The 20,663-nt window shown below is 41.2% G+C and overlaps 1 protein-coding gene across 1 annotated transcript in view; it reads left to right on the top strand.

Annotated features, from left to right (window-relative positions):
• HTRA1 (HtrA serine peptidase 1) overlaps nt 1–9,620 on the top strand; it is a 63,704-nt gene extending 54,084 nt beyond the window's left edge. The window contains exons 6-10 of the mRNA XM_044431563.1: nt 2,087–2,119; nt 4,405–4,519; nt 4,943–5,000; nt 6,611–6,706; nt 8,960–9,620. Of these exons, the coding sequence (XP_044287498.1) occupies nt 2,087–2,119; nt 4,405–4,519; nt 4,943–5,000; nt 6,611–6,706; nt 8,960–9,128 (471 nt within the window). The 3' untranslated portion in view covers nt 9,129–9,620. The remainder of the gene's footprint in view (nt 1–2,086; nt 2,120–4,404; nt 4,520–4,942; nt 5,001–6,610; nt 6,707–8,959) is intronic.
• Nucleotides 9,621–20,663: the final 11,043 nt, after the last annotated feature.

A 20,663-nucleotide genomic window follows, 5' to 3' on the forward strand; every position in this document is an offset into this window, starting at 1 on the left:
GCAAAAAGGTCCAAACAAAAATGCTACAGGATCATCCATGAAGGGATGATCTAATCATTCCTATTCAGTAGCAAATACCCCCTCGCAACGTTGTTTGTCAGTTGACAGCTCACCATTTGACAACTGTCAAATGAGGACTGAAGCAACAAATTATCCTGCTTGTAGACTTGCTTTCTCAATGGGCATGGAAGGTGACTCCTGAGCTTTGGCAGGAGACATCATCTGGGACATTGAGGAGACAGGTCCATGCATTTGGGATAGCTGGTGTTGTACACTTGTGCAACTCCAAGCTCTGACAAAATTTTAAAATAATAATAATGAAAATATTTACACAGAACTTGGATTCATAAAAAAGGGATGGGCGTGAATTAATGACAGCAGTTCCAGTATGCTACTTGGACATTTTGAAGGAACTGCCAGTAGCTGTTACTTTCGAGGTAGTGAAAAGTGATTGCAGAGAAACAGGGAAAAGCCATAGTGACTGCCACAGGAGTCCTGGTCCCAGGGGGAGAGAAGACAAGATGGGTCTAGCTGTGAATGGTGAAGGGGAAAGGGGGCCACAATGAGCCCAATTCTTCATCAGGTGCACTGCAGGCTGTTCCATGACCAAGCTGCACTGTGTGGCTTAGTCGTGGGGTAGGTTGTTCTGTTGTGCAAACACAATACCATTTTGTAACTCTTCTACATCTTCTCAACACTTCCATCTTTTTCTCATACCAGAAAAAGATCCATTAAGGAGGGAATGATGGAATAGTTGCACAATACCTTTTGGCTAACACTAGAAACTGTCTCTCTAGAAGCACCGCCTAAGTCTTAGTCACCACAAGGTGGTCTGTAAAAGTGTTTGAGTGACACCTTCAGGAAATCTTTTTATTGTGCAGTTCATGGCACTTTACAGGAGATCCAGATACCAGCATCTTTAATTGCAACCTTCCCATGTTACAGTGGCTTCTTCTGTCACTGCTGCAACTGTTGTTGTAATGTGCCATTAAGTCATCTCTGACTTATGGCAACTCTATGTATGAAAGCTGTCCTAAGTGTCCTATCCATGACAGCCCTGCTCAGTTCTTGCAAATTCATGGCCGTGGCTTCATGTAAGGAGGCGATCCAGGAGAAAAACCCATTAAAGAAACCAAGACAAAATGGCTCTACCATGTCTTGATTGGTAGTACTTAGAGCCCTCTTTCATCTGGAAGCACCTTAGCTGTTAAAGTACTTGTTATGTTAAATTGCATATCGTAGCTGAGCCTATTTTTCCTTTAATTTAGAGTATCTGAACTTGAGAGCAGCCAGACAAAACTCTCTGTCTGATCTATTCGATTCCTGACTGGAAATTCTTATTCCTCCTCTGCTGTGCAAGGCTTAAAAGGAAATAAAATGAGAGAAAGGGAAGGGAGGGAGGAAGGAAGGAAAAGAAAATCCCTCTGATTCTGATGTTGACTTTGATGGCGTGTTTTCCTCTTTTAAAATCTCCATATTTTGAGGGCACATGATTTCAGGAAATGAAAAGATATTAGAAAGTATTTAACATGTGCAGTTACTCTAAAGAAAAGGATAAGGCTTAACTACATGTAGTCCATACATTGACCTTAGAGATTATGGGTGCTTCCAAAAGAGACTTTTGTGGTGCAGCTACACTGTCTTATTGACTTAATTTGCAAGGATTACTGGTTTGGTCTCCGTTTTTATGTTTTTAATCACACTGCCTTGTTAGTAGAATTTTATGGGAGGGTCCAGATGACAGCATCTTCATTTTGCAGTCTTCCTATGTGTTCTACTGCTTCTTTTGTCTTTTATCTTTTTAACTACAGAAAATTCATATATGAAGGAAAACATAAAATAGCATTACAACATCTTTTGGTAGCACTAAGAGCTCTCTGTCTGGATGCACCCAATCTTAGGTTTATTCTATTCAAGTTAAAGTAGGCACTCTCCATAAAGAAATGAGTGAGTGTAAAGGGATGAGTGAGTTTAAATTCATTTTCCAGAATGTACTCGGCAACACTATATATTTAAACATGTAAAGAAGCTATGTAAATAAATGAAAGTAAAATACTAAAAAGCAATGTTTTTTCTATATTTACAGTATGGAAACTCTGGAGGACCTTTAGTAAACCTGGTAAGTGTTCCCTTTTAATAAATCTAGGCAGTGACCTGAATTTAACAATTGGTTATCCTTTCCCTCTCCCCAGACTGGTAGAATTTACAGAGAACAGCTAACAATTGCCTGTAAAATCATCCCCTTGTATCTATCACTTCTTTGGTAACTCCTGTGATGCCTTGTGGTTTGGTATCCCAAATCGTTACTGGTTGTAGTCCAGATGGACAATGCATTAAGGTTCTCTGCAAATAGGAGTATTTTGCAGGCTCTTGTATTTTCAATATGCTAGTTACCAGGTATAGAAAATATTGAAGCTCTGACAGCATCATTTCTAATGTTTGCCCCATGATTTTCTACCAGTCCACTGTCAACCAACATCAGTTGTCTAAGACAGAATTAAGCAGCGAAAGATTGTCGATGGGATGTTGACACTTTCTGGATTTTTTACTGGTATTTCTGTACCTCTACCTGTCAGAGCCAGAACATTTGTGAGTAAAAAACTCAGAACAGGTTCTTGCATCACATGAATTCTGCTGCCTTGAATAATCCTCAGTTTATCACTTTTGGTTTACTGTGTTATTATTTTGGTTTATTGCCGTAAAATGGAATTAATAATGAATATTTTTCCAAAATTGCTCACATTATTATTTCAAGTTTGAAACTCAAAAACCATTACATATGCAAAGGTGCCACATTTTTTTTATAAATACGCTATTTTAATAGATGAATGGTTTAGAAATCTCTTGGGCTAGCCTGCTGTACTTGCATTGAAGGCTTATGCTTTTTTCTGTGACTTCATATTTCTTCCCTTGAAGTCTTGTAGCATATTTGGCAGCTTCTGTAAAATAATATCATTTTCAAAAATTATGGTTCTGGTATGCAGAAGGAGGGGAACATGAGAAAATAACAATTGATTGCATATCATGTTATGGTGATTTGTGTTTCTAAAACATGGAACAGGAAAACATTCATCCTCATTTTGTTCTTGAAGTGCTCTGTCTAGTTTTCTTTTGTAAAAGTTGCTGCTTTTGCAGGAACTGCCCCAATCACCTGAAAATCCCTGTTTTGATTATTTTGCAACAAAACTCAAACTAATCTGTAGGGCTTTCTAAAAACACAGTAGCGAATCTGCTCAGAAAATATATACAAATCAATTAAAGAAAAGTTTTGGGTTGTTATAAGTGAAAGCACCACAATGCTGTACAAAGCATATTTTTGTAACTAGGAAAGACTAATGAGTGAAACCATTACTCTCTGCTTTAGCTGGCAACAGGCCTGTGAAGTCTTAGGACAGCCTTCTTCAACCTGGTGTCCTCCAGGTGTGTTAGAATACAACTCCCATCATCCTACAAATGGGATCTGTAGACCAACATATCTGGAGGGCACCAGCTTTGTGGGGGATGTTTAAGTAGTAAGGCAACTCTGCTACCTAAAATTGGAGGTGCCAGGAATTGAACCTGAAACTTTATACATGTAAGACACGTCTTATGGCACTGAACTATCCTTCGTTTGGCCAATTTGTCTTAAAGTTAAACTTAGTTCACTCCATAAGTGAAAAATTCTTATCCCTAGACAAGGAGTGAGCAACTTGTGGTCATCCAGATTGTAGCCAGCACTGCCAGTTATTCTCAGTTTAGCTTTTCTAACTCAGAACTGAAGGCACTGCCCAGTGGTATTAATTTCTGGGTTAAAAATACTGCATTGGCCTTTTTTGTTCCTGAATGCCAGATATGCAAGTTGCTTCAGTCCATGATGGCTCTGACTGGTCCAGGTGATTAACAGAGATTGTCATGGATGGCGTAGTCAACCCAGCTGGGTTCCTGAAGTGGCTGCTGGGAAGTCTTGAGCCAGGGGAAGGGAAAGAGTTAAATCTGATGTCACTTTAAGGCACCCAGAATGTGGAAATAAGGCCAGATTTTATTTCCTAAAATACATTCAGTGTTGAGTTGGTGATACGTTTAGCGATATGCAAGCAATATGAACATAAGGAGCAATATTCAACTCTATCCACTAGTGCAAATGATGTTGCAGAATCTATGCAGGTTCCTAACTCTACACCAGGAGAATCCAACTGAAATTCTGTTTTCGCAAGTACCAGTGTGTGACTGGTTGTGTGAGCATAATGATCAGGTGCTTGTGCATTGGAAAGATTTGGAGGAGCTCCTCTAACCAAGTGTCAATGTGAGGAATGACCCTGCTGGGTACTGCCCACAGATGGGAGTTCAGATTAATGTATGATAAGACTACTGTGCTTGATATTTGGGTGGCTCAGGCTTATTTCCATTAAATTCACATTGCTACAGGATGGTGAAGTGATTGGTATTAATACTTTGAAAGTCACTGCTGGGATTTCCTTTGCAATACCATCGGACAAAATTAAGAAATTCCTCACTGAGTCACACGATCGCCAATCTAAAGGTACAGTACCTTTATCACACAATAGGAAATAGAGGTTGCAGTCCTATACACAGTAAGGCATACTTCTGAATTGGTATAATCACAGGATTGTGTTTCAAAAGGTTATACAGAATCTATCTCTATATCTATACGGTATAATGAAAAGGAAACAGCATTCTGAATTATAGCATTTTGGATTATAGCAAGGGGGGGGGGTGTATACATACAGTTCTCCCTGACATAATGCACCCACAAAACCTTTCCCCTTGTGTGCAAGTTTATTGAGATAGGTAGTGATGAGAATTGTGGCTTCTACCTGTATTCTGAAGAATTATAGTTTGGAGGTCCACCCACTCATTCTGCATAATAGGTACAGTACAATATCTCAGTAGGCAAGATGGTTTTGTCAGAATAAATAATTGCCTTTTTCCTCTCCCCAAACAGGAAAAGCTGTAACTAAGAAGAAATACATTGGCATACGAATGATGTCTCTCACTCCTAGGTAAATTTCCTCTACCAATACCATTTCCTAATACTCAGAGTTCTCTCCTCCCAGACTAGCTATATATCACCTGCTGTTTTTTGTTTTTTTAATCAAGGAAAAGGGCTTAGTATGCTGTTTTGGGGAAGTAGCAGTAGGAGAGGATTATTGTAACCCAGTCATCCCACACCATTTCCTTGATCTAAACTGCTTTTCCTGAATTTGTTTGTAGGCCTGTGGGGGTCAACAGTATATCCTGAATTTTCAAAGCAGTTGCTTGGGCCTTGTAACCTAAAGGGGCAGATCCCACGAGTATTTATATGTAAGGAGAAGACCGGGCAATTGCTTGCTCACTGGCCTCATTCTTCAGCTGCGATTTCTTATGCGCGCTATCTTTAGCCCCACCATCTATCCTACTTGGTATTATCTGACAAGTATTTATTCTGGGTAAAACAAGCATGTGGGCTCTCTAGTCCTGTCATTCCAAGCACACAGTGAAAGTTGGAATTTGTGCAAAGGCAGGGCTGTCTGGAAAAGAGAGAGCAAGCCCCGTTATCTATTTCTGTCCCTTTTAATCCTGGTTAATCTCAAAGCTACCCTCCTGTCTGCACTGACCAAATGGCATTTTCTGGATAGCTGCTTGAAAAGCAGTCCTTACATGGAGTGCCACATGACTGCAGTGATCGCATCTAGCTAAGAAATGGCACCCAGGGCATAATATTGCAGTGCTTATACTAAAGGAGGAGTTACAGTACACGCTGCCCGGCAACTCGGGCCACTTAACCTGGTCACGGTGGATTGCTCTGTTCCAACCCCAAATGGAGGGATAGGTACTGGCGCTGGGTTAATGGCACACAGGTCAGAGGGAAGAGAAGCGGTCCTAATGTGATTGATTATACTTTAAAATTTGATATAAGCCACTTTAGGGAACATTCTGAATTGGAAAACAAGGAATAAACTAAGTATTTTATTTACTTAGATATTACTTATTGTTAATTTATTACTTAGACATAATCTCACGCACAAACATATGCATGTAGGTACACACACATACATGCGCAAACACAAAGTGAGCACCAGGCACTTGCTTTTAATCAGCGAGTTTCTGGTGCAGTATGGGAGTCATAAGTCATGATTTGGTTTGTTGAAGCCCATCCCTACAAACAAACCAGTTTCTTAATTCTCTGCATAGCACAAATAGAAGTTATAGTTTGCTATTGGCTTATGAACTTTGGCTTATTTGAACCATGACTTGGCTTGTACAAGGTGACATGTACCCTCAGGAAGCTGCAGTGGCCACCTGCTGCTACTTTGAATATGCAACTCTGTGAATTGCAGCAATGCGTTGTGTAAACCTGGCAGGTGTTATTTGAGGGTTAAATGACCATTGCATAATTCATGGTTTGTTCTAAGGTTATATGAGGATTGTTTATCCATCCAGTAGGGTGGTGTAGTGGTTAAAAGTGCTGGACTGAGACTCAGGAGGTCTGGATGCAGTGTTTGCCCTCGTAAGTAAAAGAAAGGACTTTGTGCTTTCTTCCCCTTTTCTGGAAACTCTTTCTGTTTTATCGTTAAGTGTTCTAACAGAAGGGGCAGCTCATATTTGATTTGATTTGGTTTGTTTTTCCTAGTAAAGCTAGAGAACTGAAAGAACGCCATGAAGACTTCCCTGACGTTATTTCTGGAGCCTATATTATTGAAGTAATTCCAGATACACCAGCTGAGGCGTAAGTTGAAGAACTCTTTTATCCAAACTTTGCAACTATTAGCTGGAAGGATAAACACTGTCTAATGATAGGAAAGTTAACTAAACTGTTACCCTCAGATGGCTTTTGTGTGCTATTTCAGGAAATCTGATATTTTTGCAGTAGCAGGGCCTAAAAGAGGAGCTTTGCTGCTTAACCCTTCTTAATAGAGTGATGAGCAATATGGAAGAGAGCGTTGTGAGGTTAGTAAACTGATCCAGCCAGCTGCACTGCTGATATAGTTGCAAAAAGATCAGATCGTGGGATCCCAGCAGCAGCTGAAGCCTGCACTTGTGCCAGATCTGATGACCTGGGCTTATGCTGGCACAGCAATAGCCTTTGACATTGCTGCTTTCTGAACTTCTGCATTGGCACCATGTCATGTGATTATGCCACATGCCCAGGGGCCTATTGACTCACTGCTCTGTCAGGAAAGGGCAGGCTCTGGCCCAGTTCATAGCTCAGCTATTCAGTGTACAATCCTATGCAGGCTTAGACAGAAAGATGCCTGCAGCTCCCAGCCAGTCCTTGCCCATCTACACAAGCTCTTATATAACATCCCGAAGCTCTCAAAACATGCTTGCATGAATGGAGTACCACCACTCCACTTACCGCAAAGAACAAGGTGTGAAGGCTTCTCTAGGGCAAAAAGGAAAGACCTGGGAGCTTTTGGCCAGCCTGCAGTGGTTCAAAGGACCTCTGACATCAGAAGGTATTGCTTTATTACTGTAATATGCCATATACTGTACTATCCAATATGAAAAGTGGTAGATAGAGTACGTGGTATGTGGCAATAATGTAATATTCTTGACACCTTTCTATTGACCCGTAAGTGTATGTTACAATCCTTGTGATTCCTATGCCCATTTAGTAAAGGCAAGTTTCTAGCTCTCATTTTTGCAGCTATAGTTGGAAGTACAGGTTGCTAGCACCAGCAATTTGATACATTTTTAAAAAGTGAATTTGTGCAGCTTATGGTATTTATTTTTTCTGGAATACAGTATAAGAAAAATCTGACTCTCTTGCACATCAGTATTCATCTCAAGCATCATAAATGGCAAACTCTCCAAGAAATTAATCACCTTGTGGGGGGAAAAAATTCTTCTGAAAGAAGTGCTTGTGTGAGGCATTTCTCCATGCATGAGAGAGGCTTGCGACTGCTTTGTGGCTATATAAACTGATTATGTTTAGGGGCTGAAGCATGTCTCATCCTGTTAGCTGAGTTATGGTTTCCATAACTCTGAGCCAAACTTTGTCTACATGTGATGGGGCAAGATAATATAAGGGAAGGATGCCATATTTCCCACAGAAACCTCTGTTAGTTCTGCTGAAAGTTCACCTTCTCGCTTGTTGTATGGATTTGCTCTTGCAAAAGAAGCCTAGATTTGACTTCTTGGTCAGAAATTAATGGCCATGGGACAGAGATGGGGAGAGAAGCCTGCACCCTCTAGAGAGCTTGTGAGATTTATTTAAGGGTAGGGCTCCAAAGTCTCTGGAAAGGTAGAACTCCATCTGATTTCTCCACCCCACCACAAGCCTTTCAGAAGGTACCTCTTTGATTTCTCATTTGAACAGCTCTCTGAGCCTGTTTTCATCACTTGAAGCTCATGAAAATTTAAACCAATCTTCCCAGGCTCAATAGCTCCAGTCGTGTTGGACTAGAACTGTCACTGCCTAAAGGCCATACTGGATGTACATGATGGAACTGTAATCCAGCACAGGTGAAAGGCACCAGGTTGGAGTTCTGAGAATAGTCTGCATGTTCTGGAGGAAGAGCATTTTGTAAAAAAATCATTTATGGAAAAAATGGGTGCATACATGGAGATGAAATAATTGAACTAAGTTCTAAGAACTATGTAGAACATCTTGAGGTGTGCATTGGAAAGAGGGAAAAGAGGATGATGTACTTTCAATGAACTCCGCTGCCATACAGGCATTTGGAAGCGCACACTGTGCCAATCACCTGCCCCTTCTGTTGGGGGGCCTGCCATGCAATTTGCATAGCTAGCTTGTCACTGGTCTTTTTTTAAATCAAGCAACACCTCTCTCCTGTTCTAGTTTAGCCAGCCTCAGATCTTCTTTTTTCCTATCTGAACACACCCAGCACAATGTCATGTGCTGTGCCCATCGCTGCTGTACTCTTGATCAAGGTTATGGATCTCGCTTCTTGAAGGTTGTTATAGAAGGCAGATGTGATTGTTTTTGATACATAAAATGTCTTTTCTTGCATTTCAGTGGAGGGCTGAAAGAAAATGATGTGATTATAAGCATCAATGGACAGCCAATAGTCTCAGCCAATGATGTCAGTGACATTATCAAAAAGGACAACTCACTCAGCATGGTAGTACGTAGGGGTAATGAAGACATTATCCTAACAGTGATTCCTGAAGAAATTGACCCTTAATTAGAAACATGAGCTGGACTTCATGTTTTCTGTTAAGAGCAAGCAGTGGACTGTCTATATTATCTCTGTGCTGGTACAGGAAACATTAGACTTTGGATCAATAATCCAGATAATCAGTGGAATTCATAAAGGTTTGAGACACAAAACCTATGCAATGTTCAAGATGAACTTTCTGCTGTTCTTAATATATGCTATGTATTATCTATCAGCTGCTCCATCTGTTACTATTATTCAGTGGTCAACATCTGCTCCCTTCTGTGCTGCAAACTTATTATGACTTTGAACCAAGACTTCTTGAAAGTAAAACCACCATTCAATCATATATTTCAGCATTTGGGTTTCTTTTTTTAGCTAACTTCTATCTAGAAATGCAGTTGTTAGTAAGTTAGATAGCTAACATGTTTGGAAATATTGACTTGTACACACACAACCAAAAACACCTTCCTTACGGAATCCATGTTGATTTTTTAATACTGTATTTTCCTAGTTTAATTAAAATAATTCCAACAGAATCTGTTTGTGTTTTATTGATTAAAATTCATTTCTCGAAGAACTGTCATTTTTCATATATTCATTGCCCCAAAGCCAAAACACTTTCCATGCCAGGCAGCATGGAATATTCAAGGCACAACTGTGGCTTGTATCATCTGAATCCAATAAGGATGATTTATCGGCATAGTTAACACCCCACCACCACACACACACGCACACACAGGTTTTGGGTGGCTAGTTAACCATCCCAACAAATCATGCTTTCTGAGTTCAGTCAACATGACAAGCAGTGATTGTGGTTTGAATATTCAAAATGGTTGCCTACACATGGGCTGCTTGATCATGTGAACTGGCCCGTTTTTATTGATTCAATTTATGTGCAATATCCTAACTCCTCACACTAAACTAGAATTTTCTCTGGCATTAATAGGTTTTGCTTTGGTCTTTATCAGTCTGAACTTTAAAAATTAGGCTGATCATTGATCGTGATTTTTACATATCATCACAAGACCATGGAATTATTCGCTGCATGTGCAAAGTCTGACCTTAGTGGCTAAATGAGCATTCAGCTGGTGGCTCATTCCAGACTTGGGATGCAATTCATGTGATGATTCAGTCAATACATGTTAACATAAGCTTCTAAAGTCAGTGTACCGCATTGCAGTCACTGCATTTTTGCTCTGACAATGCACAGCTAACAAAGACAGACCTTTACACCCAATGCCCTATAACTGGAAGACAATGTATTCTACGAGTTACTGTGTACTGGGACTGTGCAAACAGATTGAAGCTGTGAGAGTCTGCTGAATTCTACCTCTGTGGTATGTTCGTACGCTCTTAATAGGATGGTGCTTCTCCTACTCAGCCAGTGCATGCCTGATAGTGGGAAGCAGAGTCCTGTTCATGCAGGCATCTCTCCGTGTGAAAGCATGTTTACATTTACACTTATTAAATTAGATGTGCTTCCTTGACAAGTGATAGCAGGAATGCAGAAATCCTGTTCTGTCTATGCCAGAAACTCCCTAAATATTTCTTCTTTCAATTGTCAGTCATGGCATGATTCACCATGATGACTAATGTAATAGAATCTCCCTGCATAGTTTGAAATTGCAGTTACATTTCATTGTGAGGTATTTGACATGGAAGGATCATGTGGAGTGGAATTTAGGTGTCTGATGCAGTGTTGCTCTGTTCCTCTAGACATGACTGTTCATGCCTAGTAACTGATACTGAATTGTATTGATATGGAGAAATGGCACAAAGTAAACTTTCCCATCAGTTTTCTTTCTAATCATGAAAGTATTGCTAAGTGCCATGGGAGACTAAAGAGCTTGGCTTGTGCTATGGCAGTCTGTTAGAATAAGAATAGTTTGGGGAGTTGCCCTTGCCCAGGATCAGGTTAGTTCATGGTTATGTAATATGATTTGGATTTTAACCTTTCTGTATCCCCCTTTTGGAGGAGTCTAGATTTCTCTCTTGCTTTAGCATATTTCTTCTTGGAAAGTACTTCTAGATTGTAGCCTCTTATGCCACCTAGTGGTCTTTTACCAAGTTTGGATGAGTTGCTTCTTGGCCATATCTGGAGCTCATGGTTTCCCTGATTTACTTAACTGTGGCATAGAGTAGCCCATTGATTTTTCTAAGTGAGGCTATAGGTCATTTATGATTTGTAAATTTTTAAGTTAATATGTACAAATGAAAGACTCAAAAAGAGTAGCTGTATACGTCTCTTGTGGAGTGAACAATGAATAATAGCCTTTTAGTATACCAAGGACTAAATTTGTAAGAAAATCTCAGAATCCAGATTCATACAATGGCTGGATTAAGAGAATATAATAATTCATACTCAGTTGAGTGTGGGTTGAACCGTGGGTTGTGGTTGAAATGTGGGTTCCCATGTTTTCTGAGCCAAGCTGAGATACCAAACCATGAACAACCCAGCAACAAATTTTGGGTTCTCTTCATGGGCTGTTCATTGTTAACAAGCTATGGCATGTTAGTGTAACTGGATTCAGACACTTCCATAACTCTAATTTCAACAACAGCCTATGCTCAACCCTTGAGTGTGGCTTACTGTGTTGTATGAACCCAGTCAGTATCTTTATAAGCCCAACTCAAAATGTACAAAATCATGAATTTAAGTATTTGAGATCTACAGGGTAGGGGAGGAAAAGGAAATCTGGTTTCTTGTTGAAACCTTGATGGCTGAAGATGGAATGCAGGAGCTGCTAGAAACTTAAATGGAGTAGGCTGAATTAGGTACTGGAACAAAATCGGCAATGGCCGATTTGAAAATATAAAATCAACTTTTACTCAGTTTTTAAAATATTTTTGTAAATAATAAGTAACAGAAAGAAAAACAGAAGCATAAAAAGAAAAGGTTACCTAGAGTCTGCACACTAAAATTATTTATACAGCTAGTTGCAAGGAGTTCCACGAACAATGATAGAGATTATTTCATCTAGACGTAAAGCTTCAATTTTACACGATAATACATAGTTATAGATAATGCTCTATTAGATGAGTAAGTAGCCAGATAAAACTGACAATTCCACATAGAAAATTGTTTTTGCATAGACGAGTTAGTTGTGTTAATTTCCCCCGTTCTCTCTTCTCTCTCCCCATTTCTCCTCCTCCACTCCCCACCCATTTCCCTTTCTCCTCCTCTTCCTCCCTTCCTTCTATTTAAATAATTCTCCCATATTTCTTGCAAGAGTTTCTGGTAGAATACTCAACAGCATATTGTTAGCATTCATGGAGAAGTTGATTTTCAAATTAATTGATTTTCAGTTCTGACTTTAGGTAAAATATACAGGAAGCAGAAAATAATAGTGAAAACTGCATCAACTTGCTAGCATAAAAACGGCTTCCCTTTAATTAATTTATTTTTCATGCATTTATAGTTCGCCTAGACCTGCCAAGTCCTTCATATTCTATTCTCTGCCTATTAAGGAACTTGTGTGTTTCACCTAATGTTGGAGACAGTCCTTTGCTCCGACGGTCCTAGGCATAGTGTGGAACCTGCATGACACTTAATACACTTAAGACTCTGACTGCATAGGCTTTAATATTAGGGCAATGCTGCCTGTGTGCTGGCAGGGCCCATGGCTACTGCGACAGGGAATTAGAGATCCTGGAAACATCCCCAAAGCATTCATTTCTGTACCAGAAAGGAATGAAGCTCTACTGGCCTGTCCCAGTCCAGAAATAACCTTTTCTACTTGCTTCTGGGGTTGCTTTCTGAAATGTTAGCTCTCTATTGCACAAGCAGTGAGTCCCACTATGCAACGGATCGAGCAGGCATGCAGTGGTATGCAAGCATACTTCCCCCAAGCCAGTTACTTTTCCCTCTCTTACCCCACTACGTTTATCATGCTGTTGATGAAATCTGGAGACTTCAAAAGCTTGTGTGCACAATGTTTAAGCATTTTTTGGTTGGTCCTAATCAAGCTTTGCCCAACTCTGAATTTTGGATTCATTTGGCATGCTATTCATAGGTAAGAACCTGCTCGATCAAATTCTGCATCGGAACATGGCTCATCTAGGAAAGTCCTGGAATTGTTTGCATACCAATGACATAATGGCAGTCAGATGTATCATGAAGCTACTGCACTGCCCTCTATAATAAACATCCTTCCACAATCATTTTTTGAATCCTTCTCATCTCAGAATACCACTCAGAAGTGTTTCTGCAGAAAGGACTCGGCACTTCTCCTACCCATGCTGTGTCATAAATTGTGTTGCATTTAAATTATCGAGTTCTTATGCTATAAACCAAGAAAGATTTCTTTCCTTCTAAATCTCATATTATGATTCTGCCACTTATGCATTAATTAGGGAAACAGTGAAAAAAGTGGGTACAAAACTTGAGACATGGGAATTCAAAGCTACCTGTGCAGATGAGGCTGGTATCTTTCTCAGGATGGCAGCCATGGACACCCCAGCCCAAGTGTTTGCACTGCCACAGCTGGGACTCTGTGCCCTTGTGCGGAATACGCGAAAGCAAGATATTTTCATTGCCTTCACCAATGTGGTCAAAAATGAATAGGCCAAAAAATTGAGCACAGCACTAACACTGCACTGAAGATGAAACTCAAATACTTTGGCCACCTAATGAGAAGGAAGGACTCACTGGAGAAGACCATGATGCTGGGAATGATTGAAGACAAAAGGAGAAGTGGACGGCAGAGGATGAGGTGGCTGGGTGGGGGTCACTGAGATGGTGGGTATGGACTTGGGTGGACTCCAGGGAATGGTGGAGGACAAGAGAGCCTGGAGGAATGTTGTCCATGAGGTTGTGAGGGGTTGGACATGACTTTGCAACTAAACAACAACTTTATGTCAGTTCAATTGGCTTCCCTACTACAATAGATCATCTCTCTTCCTTCGCATTAGTAACATTAAAAATAGAGCAGGTGCTCTTGATCAGCCTTGCAAAATTTGGAAATATAGTAGAGGGTACAGCTTCAGGACAGCCTGCCTGGAAAGGTGAAGGTCAGAGAGGATGTTGCTGGTGGCGAACCATGGTGATTCTGTCTTCTGCAACATGACCAATCCATGCAGCCTGTGCTTTTACACTGTGACTGCACAGGCCCCTTTAGAAGATCTCTTTGTATCTGCGCTGCCTCCGCACGAGTCCTATAGAACACACAGCAAGTTCAGCCAAGCTTACAATAGAACTGATGTGCCAAGTTTCAATATGCGAGGAAGAATACTTCTCAAAACAAAACATATCCACACTACACAGATATTCTCAAGATTGTGATAAATAATAAAACAGAAGTTACCTGCAACTTCTGTGCTTCCCAGTCCAGAATCTGTGAATGGAAATACATTGCATATTTAGATGGGGCATACAACTATTTCATGAAAATACATAGAATAGCAAAGTTGGAGGGGGCCAAGATGGCCACTGGGCCCAACCCCCTGCTCAGTGCAGGACTGCAAGTTCAACCATCCCTCTCGGGTGGCCATCCAGTGGCATCTTGAATGTCTTTTCTGTGGGAGAGCCCATAACTCCCTAGGTCATCGACTCCATTGTCATCCCATTCCAACAGTCATCCCATTTCTGATATCTAGCTGGAATCTGACTTCCCATAACTTGAGCCTGTTATTCCATATCCTGCACTCTGGCATGACGAAGAAAAGATACTGTCCTTCCTCTTTGTGACAGTCTTTCAAGTACTTGCAGAGTGCTATGATATCTCTCCTCAGTCTTCTCTTCCCCAGGCTGAACATGCCCAGTTCTTTCAATCTCTCCTCATAGGGCTTAGTTTCCAGTCCCCATGTCATCCTTCTTGCCCTCCTCTGAACCCTTTCCAGCTTGTCTGCATCTTTCTTAAATCTTGGTGCCCAGAACAGGACACAGTACTCCATATGAGGCCTAACCTGAGTAAAGGGAACTAAACCACATGATTTGTAAGTGATATTAATGCAACCTAAAGTAACATTTGCCCCTTTGCAGGCACACCACATTGTTGACTCATATTCAGCTTGTGATCTATAACAATTCCAAGATCCCTCTCCCTTTGCAATAAAGCCAAGTATTCCCCATCTTGTAATGATGCATTTGGCTTCTTTTTCCTAGGTGCAGAACTTGGCATTTGTCCCTGTTGGATTTAATTGTGTAGGTTTCAGCCCAGTGGCCCAACTTATTAAGAGCACCTCTAGTCTTCTTTCTGTCTTCCAGGGTATTAGCTATCCCACCCAGTTTTGTGTCATCTGCAGGTCCATATGACACCTGGTGATGGCAGAGAGCACTCGCTTGCAAAAAGAGGGCACTCCGCCACACAGTGCGGGCAGAGATGATGGCCAAGGAGGGGGGTCTATAACTCAGTAGTGAAGCAAGCAGCTTGCATGCAGAGGTTCCCAGCTCCGGTCTCTGACTCCTCAGTTAAGGGCACACTCATGTGCATCCTACAAATTCCAGCATTCTCCAGCAGATGGCACTTGTATTTCTTTCTGTCTAAGCATGCCTAGGATTGTACTCTGAAAGCAGCTGGTAGCAGGGGATGAGTCATAGTCAATGAAAGAGTAGGAAAAGCTGTACTGGGGTACAATCTCCAAAATGACAGAATGATCTCAGTTCGAATCCAAGGCGAACCATTGGACATCACAATAGTCCGAGTCCATGCCCCAACCACGGATGCTGAAGAGGCTGAAAGATTTTTGCCTGAGACTCTGGTGTCACAGTACACAAAGCTGGGCAAGGCAGACCAATGGTTTGGCCTGTTAACAGGCTGATTCCTGTACCAGAAATTACCCTTTCGAAGGGCTCCGTTCTGCATGTCAGCAAACAGATGCCCCTCCAAAACCTTCCAGGTGAGCAAAAATAAGCCAGCATTTTATTTATAATTACTTTTAAAGCCTTCCTCAAAATGGAAATAAATATAGGCTGAGTCTGTACATCATTCTATGGAAATCATTTTCCCTGGAACAAACAAAGGATGTTTCACAGAAGTGACTCCAATCAAGCTGTGGTTAGGCAGGTCTCTTGGAGCAATGGAGCATGGATTAGTCAGAAGAAATGGTTACACCACAAGTTAGACATGTATTAATAATCACTGACTCACTGCAACTGGATTGATGCCCATCTATTCAGGACCATGAAGTAACTCCCTCATTCACTTTTTTAAAAAATGAAAATGGATCAGATAGGATGCTACCCTCAACTGTAAAACAGCAAACAGCAACAGAACTAACAGGGCAATTGGCTAGCAGAAGGCTACTTTAGCATAAGTAGACAGGGATTGCAGACTGGGAGATTTTTCCAATGTCCTGGTTTCTAAAATGAATGTTTCTCAAATTACATTCAAAGAGAATGTGCAGTGTGCCAGAACTGAAAACCCACAATTTCACAGGAAAGATCTGTGAATAAAACTTGGAAGGAAGTCAGTCTGCTGATGGATCTTTCCAACATGATTATGAATTCAGTAAGTTTGCCTTAAAACTATTCCCGTGGATAAGAAGTTAAATAGAAATCTTTCTGTGGACTAGATAGTTCAGTTACATGCAATGAACTTTATGGCAAACAGGAAAACTTTCCCTGGTTAGTCTCTATGGAACTCCCCCAGTTATGTTAAACAGTTAATTCCAAACTAGTATGTTGAGTTAATTCTAAACCAGTAGCCAGTTGTTTGTGGCAGAAACTGGAAGGGAGTGAGCTATGCAAGCCACAAGGTAAAATGTGTAAGAGAAGATAACAACTCAGAGTTTGGAGGCTTCTGTGCATCTCAGGCAAAGAGCATTGGATTGTACCTTAGTAACTGAGATTTGAACCTTATCTATGGGATTTACAGAATATTGATTATTGTCAGGTATTGCATTGGGAAAACCTCATATGAATACATTTAGCTAGACCTGAGTGAAAGAAATGAGGGATGAAGAAAAACAATTGGTAAAAACAACAATGGAAATTGTCATAGTGCAAAGGAGAATACTTACCTGAGCATATAACAGCAGCATCCTTGTACTTTCCACATGTAGCAGGCCGATACTTGTAAGAGCAATCAAGTATGCTGTATTCCATACCAGTGCAATGCACTTTGGTCATCAAAGGTCCATCCTGCCCTGCACCAAAAGAGCCATCAGCGATGGCAGCAATAGCATAGCCACAGCCAAGCTCCTGGCACACAACTTGTGCATCATTGATGTCCCAGTCTTCACCGCAAACCACAGATCTCCAGCTAGCAAAATAAGTGATGTCTACACGACCAGCACACCGGTGTGGACCACCCTCAAGTTGCACTGACAAAACTTTGAAGGGAAAAAAGGATAAAAACAGCACTGTAAATTGTCATTGTGACTTTTTAAACATTCACGCATATCAAACAAACAATTCTTAGAGCAGATATAGCTGTATATGTTTCTCTTGGGAGGGAATTGTCCTAAACACCATTTTAAAAAGAACCCTGAGTTTTGACAGCTATTGAAAGACATCAACAAGGTTTTGACAACTGTCAGCTCCCTGACCAAATGGGTTGGGATACTGCTTTGCACTTTCCCAAGAAGCTTGAGTCTTGGAGAATAGTGCAAAATATACAGGGTGGCTAAGAAAGAGCATTGGCCTCTATCCAATTTTCTGTTGTTCAGTGGAGTTCTTTAGGTCATCTGCGTCCTATCATATACTGGCCCCAAGAACATCTTGGACTTGTCCAAGGTCCACTGTAATATCTGCTAGGCACTTTAGTTTAAGATATGTTGCACCTACCAGGACTTAGACCCCTGTGGTACAGCAGCTGAACCAAGTGAGGTGCCCAGAGCAGAGCCTGGTCCTGTTTTCTTGGATGAGTTTCCGTTAGTTCAGCTTGAGGATACCGACATGGCTCAACCAAGTCCATGGCTGAGGAAAGCCAGCATGGAGAGAGCAGTAGGATGGGCCAAGGAGGTGGTCAGCGCCTCTCTGTGAGAAGCAGTGTACCCATGATGCCTGAATGAGGCTCACTGCTGGGAAAAAGTAACGCTCTTGACCCAGGCAATTGGAATAATGTTAGGTTAGGCAAATGTGCCCTTCCTGGCAACATGAGGCTGATTTTTTTATCTATTTCAGTTGGGGTTTAAGCGAGGTTTTGGCACAGAAAAGCTTTGGTTACCCTGTATGATAACTTTACTGGGGGGAAGGGGGGGGGGAGAGAGAGAGAGAACACAGCGCTATTGTTATTGCCCCTCAAGAGTTCAAACCTCCACAGTGGTGCAACTAAGTTTTGAAGTTGCACAATTGTAACCAATTTATTTATTTAAAAAAGTCTTACATTTTCTGTAGAATTTATTTATGTATTTAATGTGGAGCGCCCCTCCATGTGCTACTGGGTTACTTTGAAGGAACTGCTCATAGCTGACAAAATGGGAAAGTCAGCTTGATCTCCCCAGGTTTAAGGGCAAAAGCTGACGGGTGACAGCCACGCAGTGGGGGAGGGACAGGTTCATTCTGTCGTGTCTTCCGGCATGCTCTAGGGCAACTGAGAAAGGAGGAAGGGATCAGTAGCCCACAGGGAGCCAGATCATCTGCTGGGCTTAAAGTGGATTGGCAGAACAGCAAGATGACCACCATGGCTTATTGCTAGCATGTGCTGCCATGATGTGCAAATGTGGTCGCTGTGTTGCATTCCGAAAATAATAAAATAAAATAAATGTGCGTTTGGCTTGATCAAATTACTTGTGGAGTTTAGTTTTCGGATTCTCAACTAATTAGTCCTGACTTGATTTCTCACTTTATCATGTGAGGAAGACTTGCATCCTTTGCACTCGGTAGATCAAAGCAGCGTAAACTTGGAGGTCTCCTTCTTTAAAAATCTTATTTCTCATGCAACCTGCATTCAGTCAACCTTCATGTCAGGAATATTAAGCTCTTCAATAAACAAATTTCTCTTGTATATCACATATGTGCCTCGCTGGATGAACTCTAGCAACTTGCAGTGCAATCCAGGGCACGTCTGCACAGAAGGAAACCGCACTGAGTCCAGTGAGGCTTACCTCCAGGCAGGTTGGTGCTGGATGGCAGACTTCATACTGTACCTTCCGTTTTCCTCAGGCAGCTTTAAAAGGACACATGCAACATCTAAATCTCTTGACAAATCCATGCCTGAGATGATACCACACTTTAGGAAAACATAATGTGTAGCTAATAAAATGAGAACAGTTTTTTTTAAAATATCAGAAAGAGCTTATAGGGCTCTTGCTGCCAATCAGAATTTATGCATTTTAATTGCACTAAAACATCACCATGAACTCATAGCATCATAGAAAGGCAGAGTTCGAAGGAGCCAAAAAGGCCACTGAGTCCAACACCCTGCTCAGTGCAGGACTCCAGATTAAACCATCCCTTTCCATCCCTTTTAGATTGTTATTATTATTTATTAGATTTATATCCCACCTTTTTTCTTTTTTAAAGAACTCAAGGCAGTTAACCTCATTCTCCTCCTGCTGCTTCCCCACAACAACCACCCTGTGAGGGAGGTTGGGCTGAGAGTGTGACGGGCCCAAGGTCACCCAGTGGGCTCCATGGCTGAGCGGGGACTCGAACCCAGGTCGTCTCAGTCTTGGTCCCATCACTGCACCACACTGGCTCTGTCTGTTAACATTAATTATATTCAACTGGCCTCATGTTAAGGGCTTGAGTAATACTTTACTGGAAGCTTTGTATGAGTTTATTTCCTACTAAATTAAAATCGGGTCAACTTATTGTTTAAAATGAAACCATAGCATGTCAAGGACTCACCATCCCCTACAGTTCCAACTGGAAGAAATAACAAAAAGGTGATGGTTAACATCTGCAGTCCATGTATATACAAAAGCATTCCTTTCCTCATCACAATTAATTTCAGCAGCATGTTTAGACAGACGAAATAGCCGAGTATCTGATGACATAAATGATAGTGGCTGTCCCACACTGATCACTCCCTGGCCCCCAGTTGGAATGCTACAATGAAAAGACATAATGCAAACTCAGAAGTTACTGCTCTGCTCTGCTTTTAGAACTCCGGATCAACATGCCTGCTTATCTGCCCTAGAATAATTTCAAACTTGTCCCAATATGACCTTAGTGATTTCTGGACTACCTAACCATAACAACTTCTTTCTTCTTAGCTATCTATCCCTCCTGGAAGTGTTGGGTGGGATTTGTCCTGCTGATCAGTGTTCCCAGGGAGAAGAAAGAATCTTTAACTTTTGTTATAAGGGCCACATGCCCATTTATTTCTTCCTCTGCAAATGAAATCACTAAGGGCACAGCCCTGGAAGAAAAAAGTACAACAACTTCTAACATTCCAGCTACAACACTCTAACTACAACTTGCAAGATTCCTGGCTGAGGAATGGGAGTTGTAGGACTCTTTTTCTTTAGATATGCTTAGGACTACATCCTAAAGCCATCATTAACTTTCTGGGGATGATTTCTTCTGGAGAGTCTCTCTTTCCCTTTTCATTTGATTTGTCTTCTGGGTTTACTGCTGGGCAAGAAAGACTTGCTCGGAATGCAAAGCAACCCAACCTGCATAGCACATGCTGGAAATGGGGAGCACATTTGTCTTCTTGTAGTTGTACTCTT

Source organism: Varanus komodoensis, unplaced genomic scaffold, assembly GCF_004798865.1.
Source record: "Varanus komodoensis strain SLA01 unplaced genomic scaffold, ASM479886v1 scaffold1, whole genome shotgun sequence".
In the NCBI taxonomy this organism is placed as follows: Eukaryota; Metazoa; Chordata; class Lepidosauria; order Squamata; family Varanidae; genus Varanus; species Varanus komodoensis.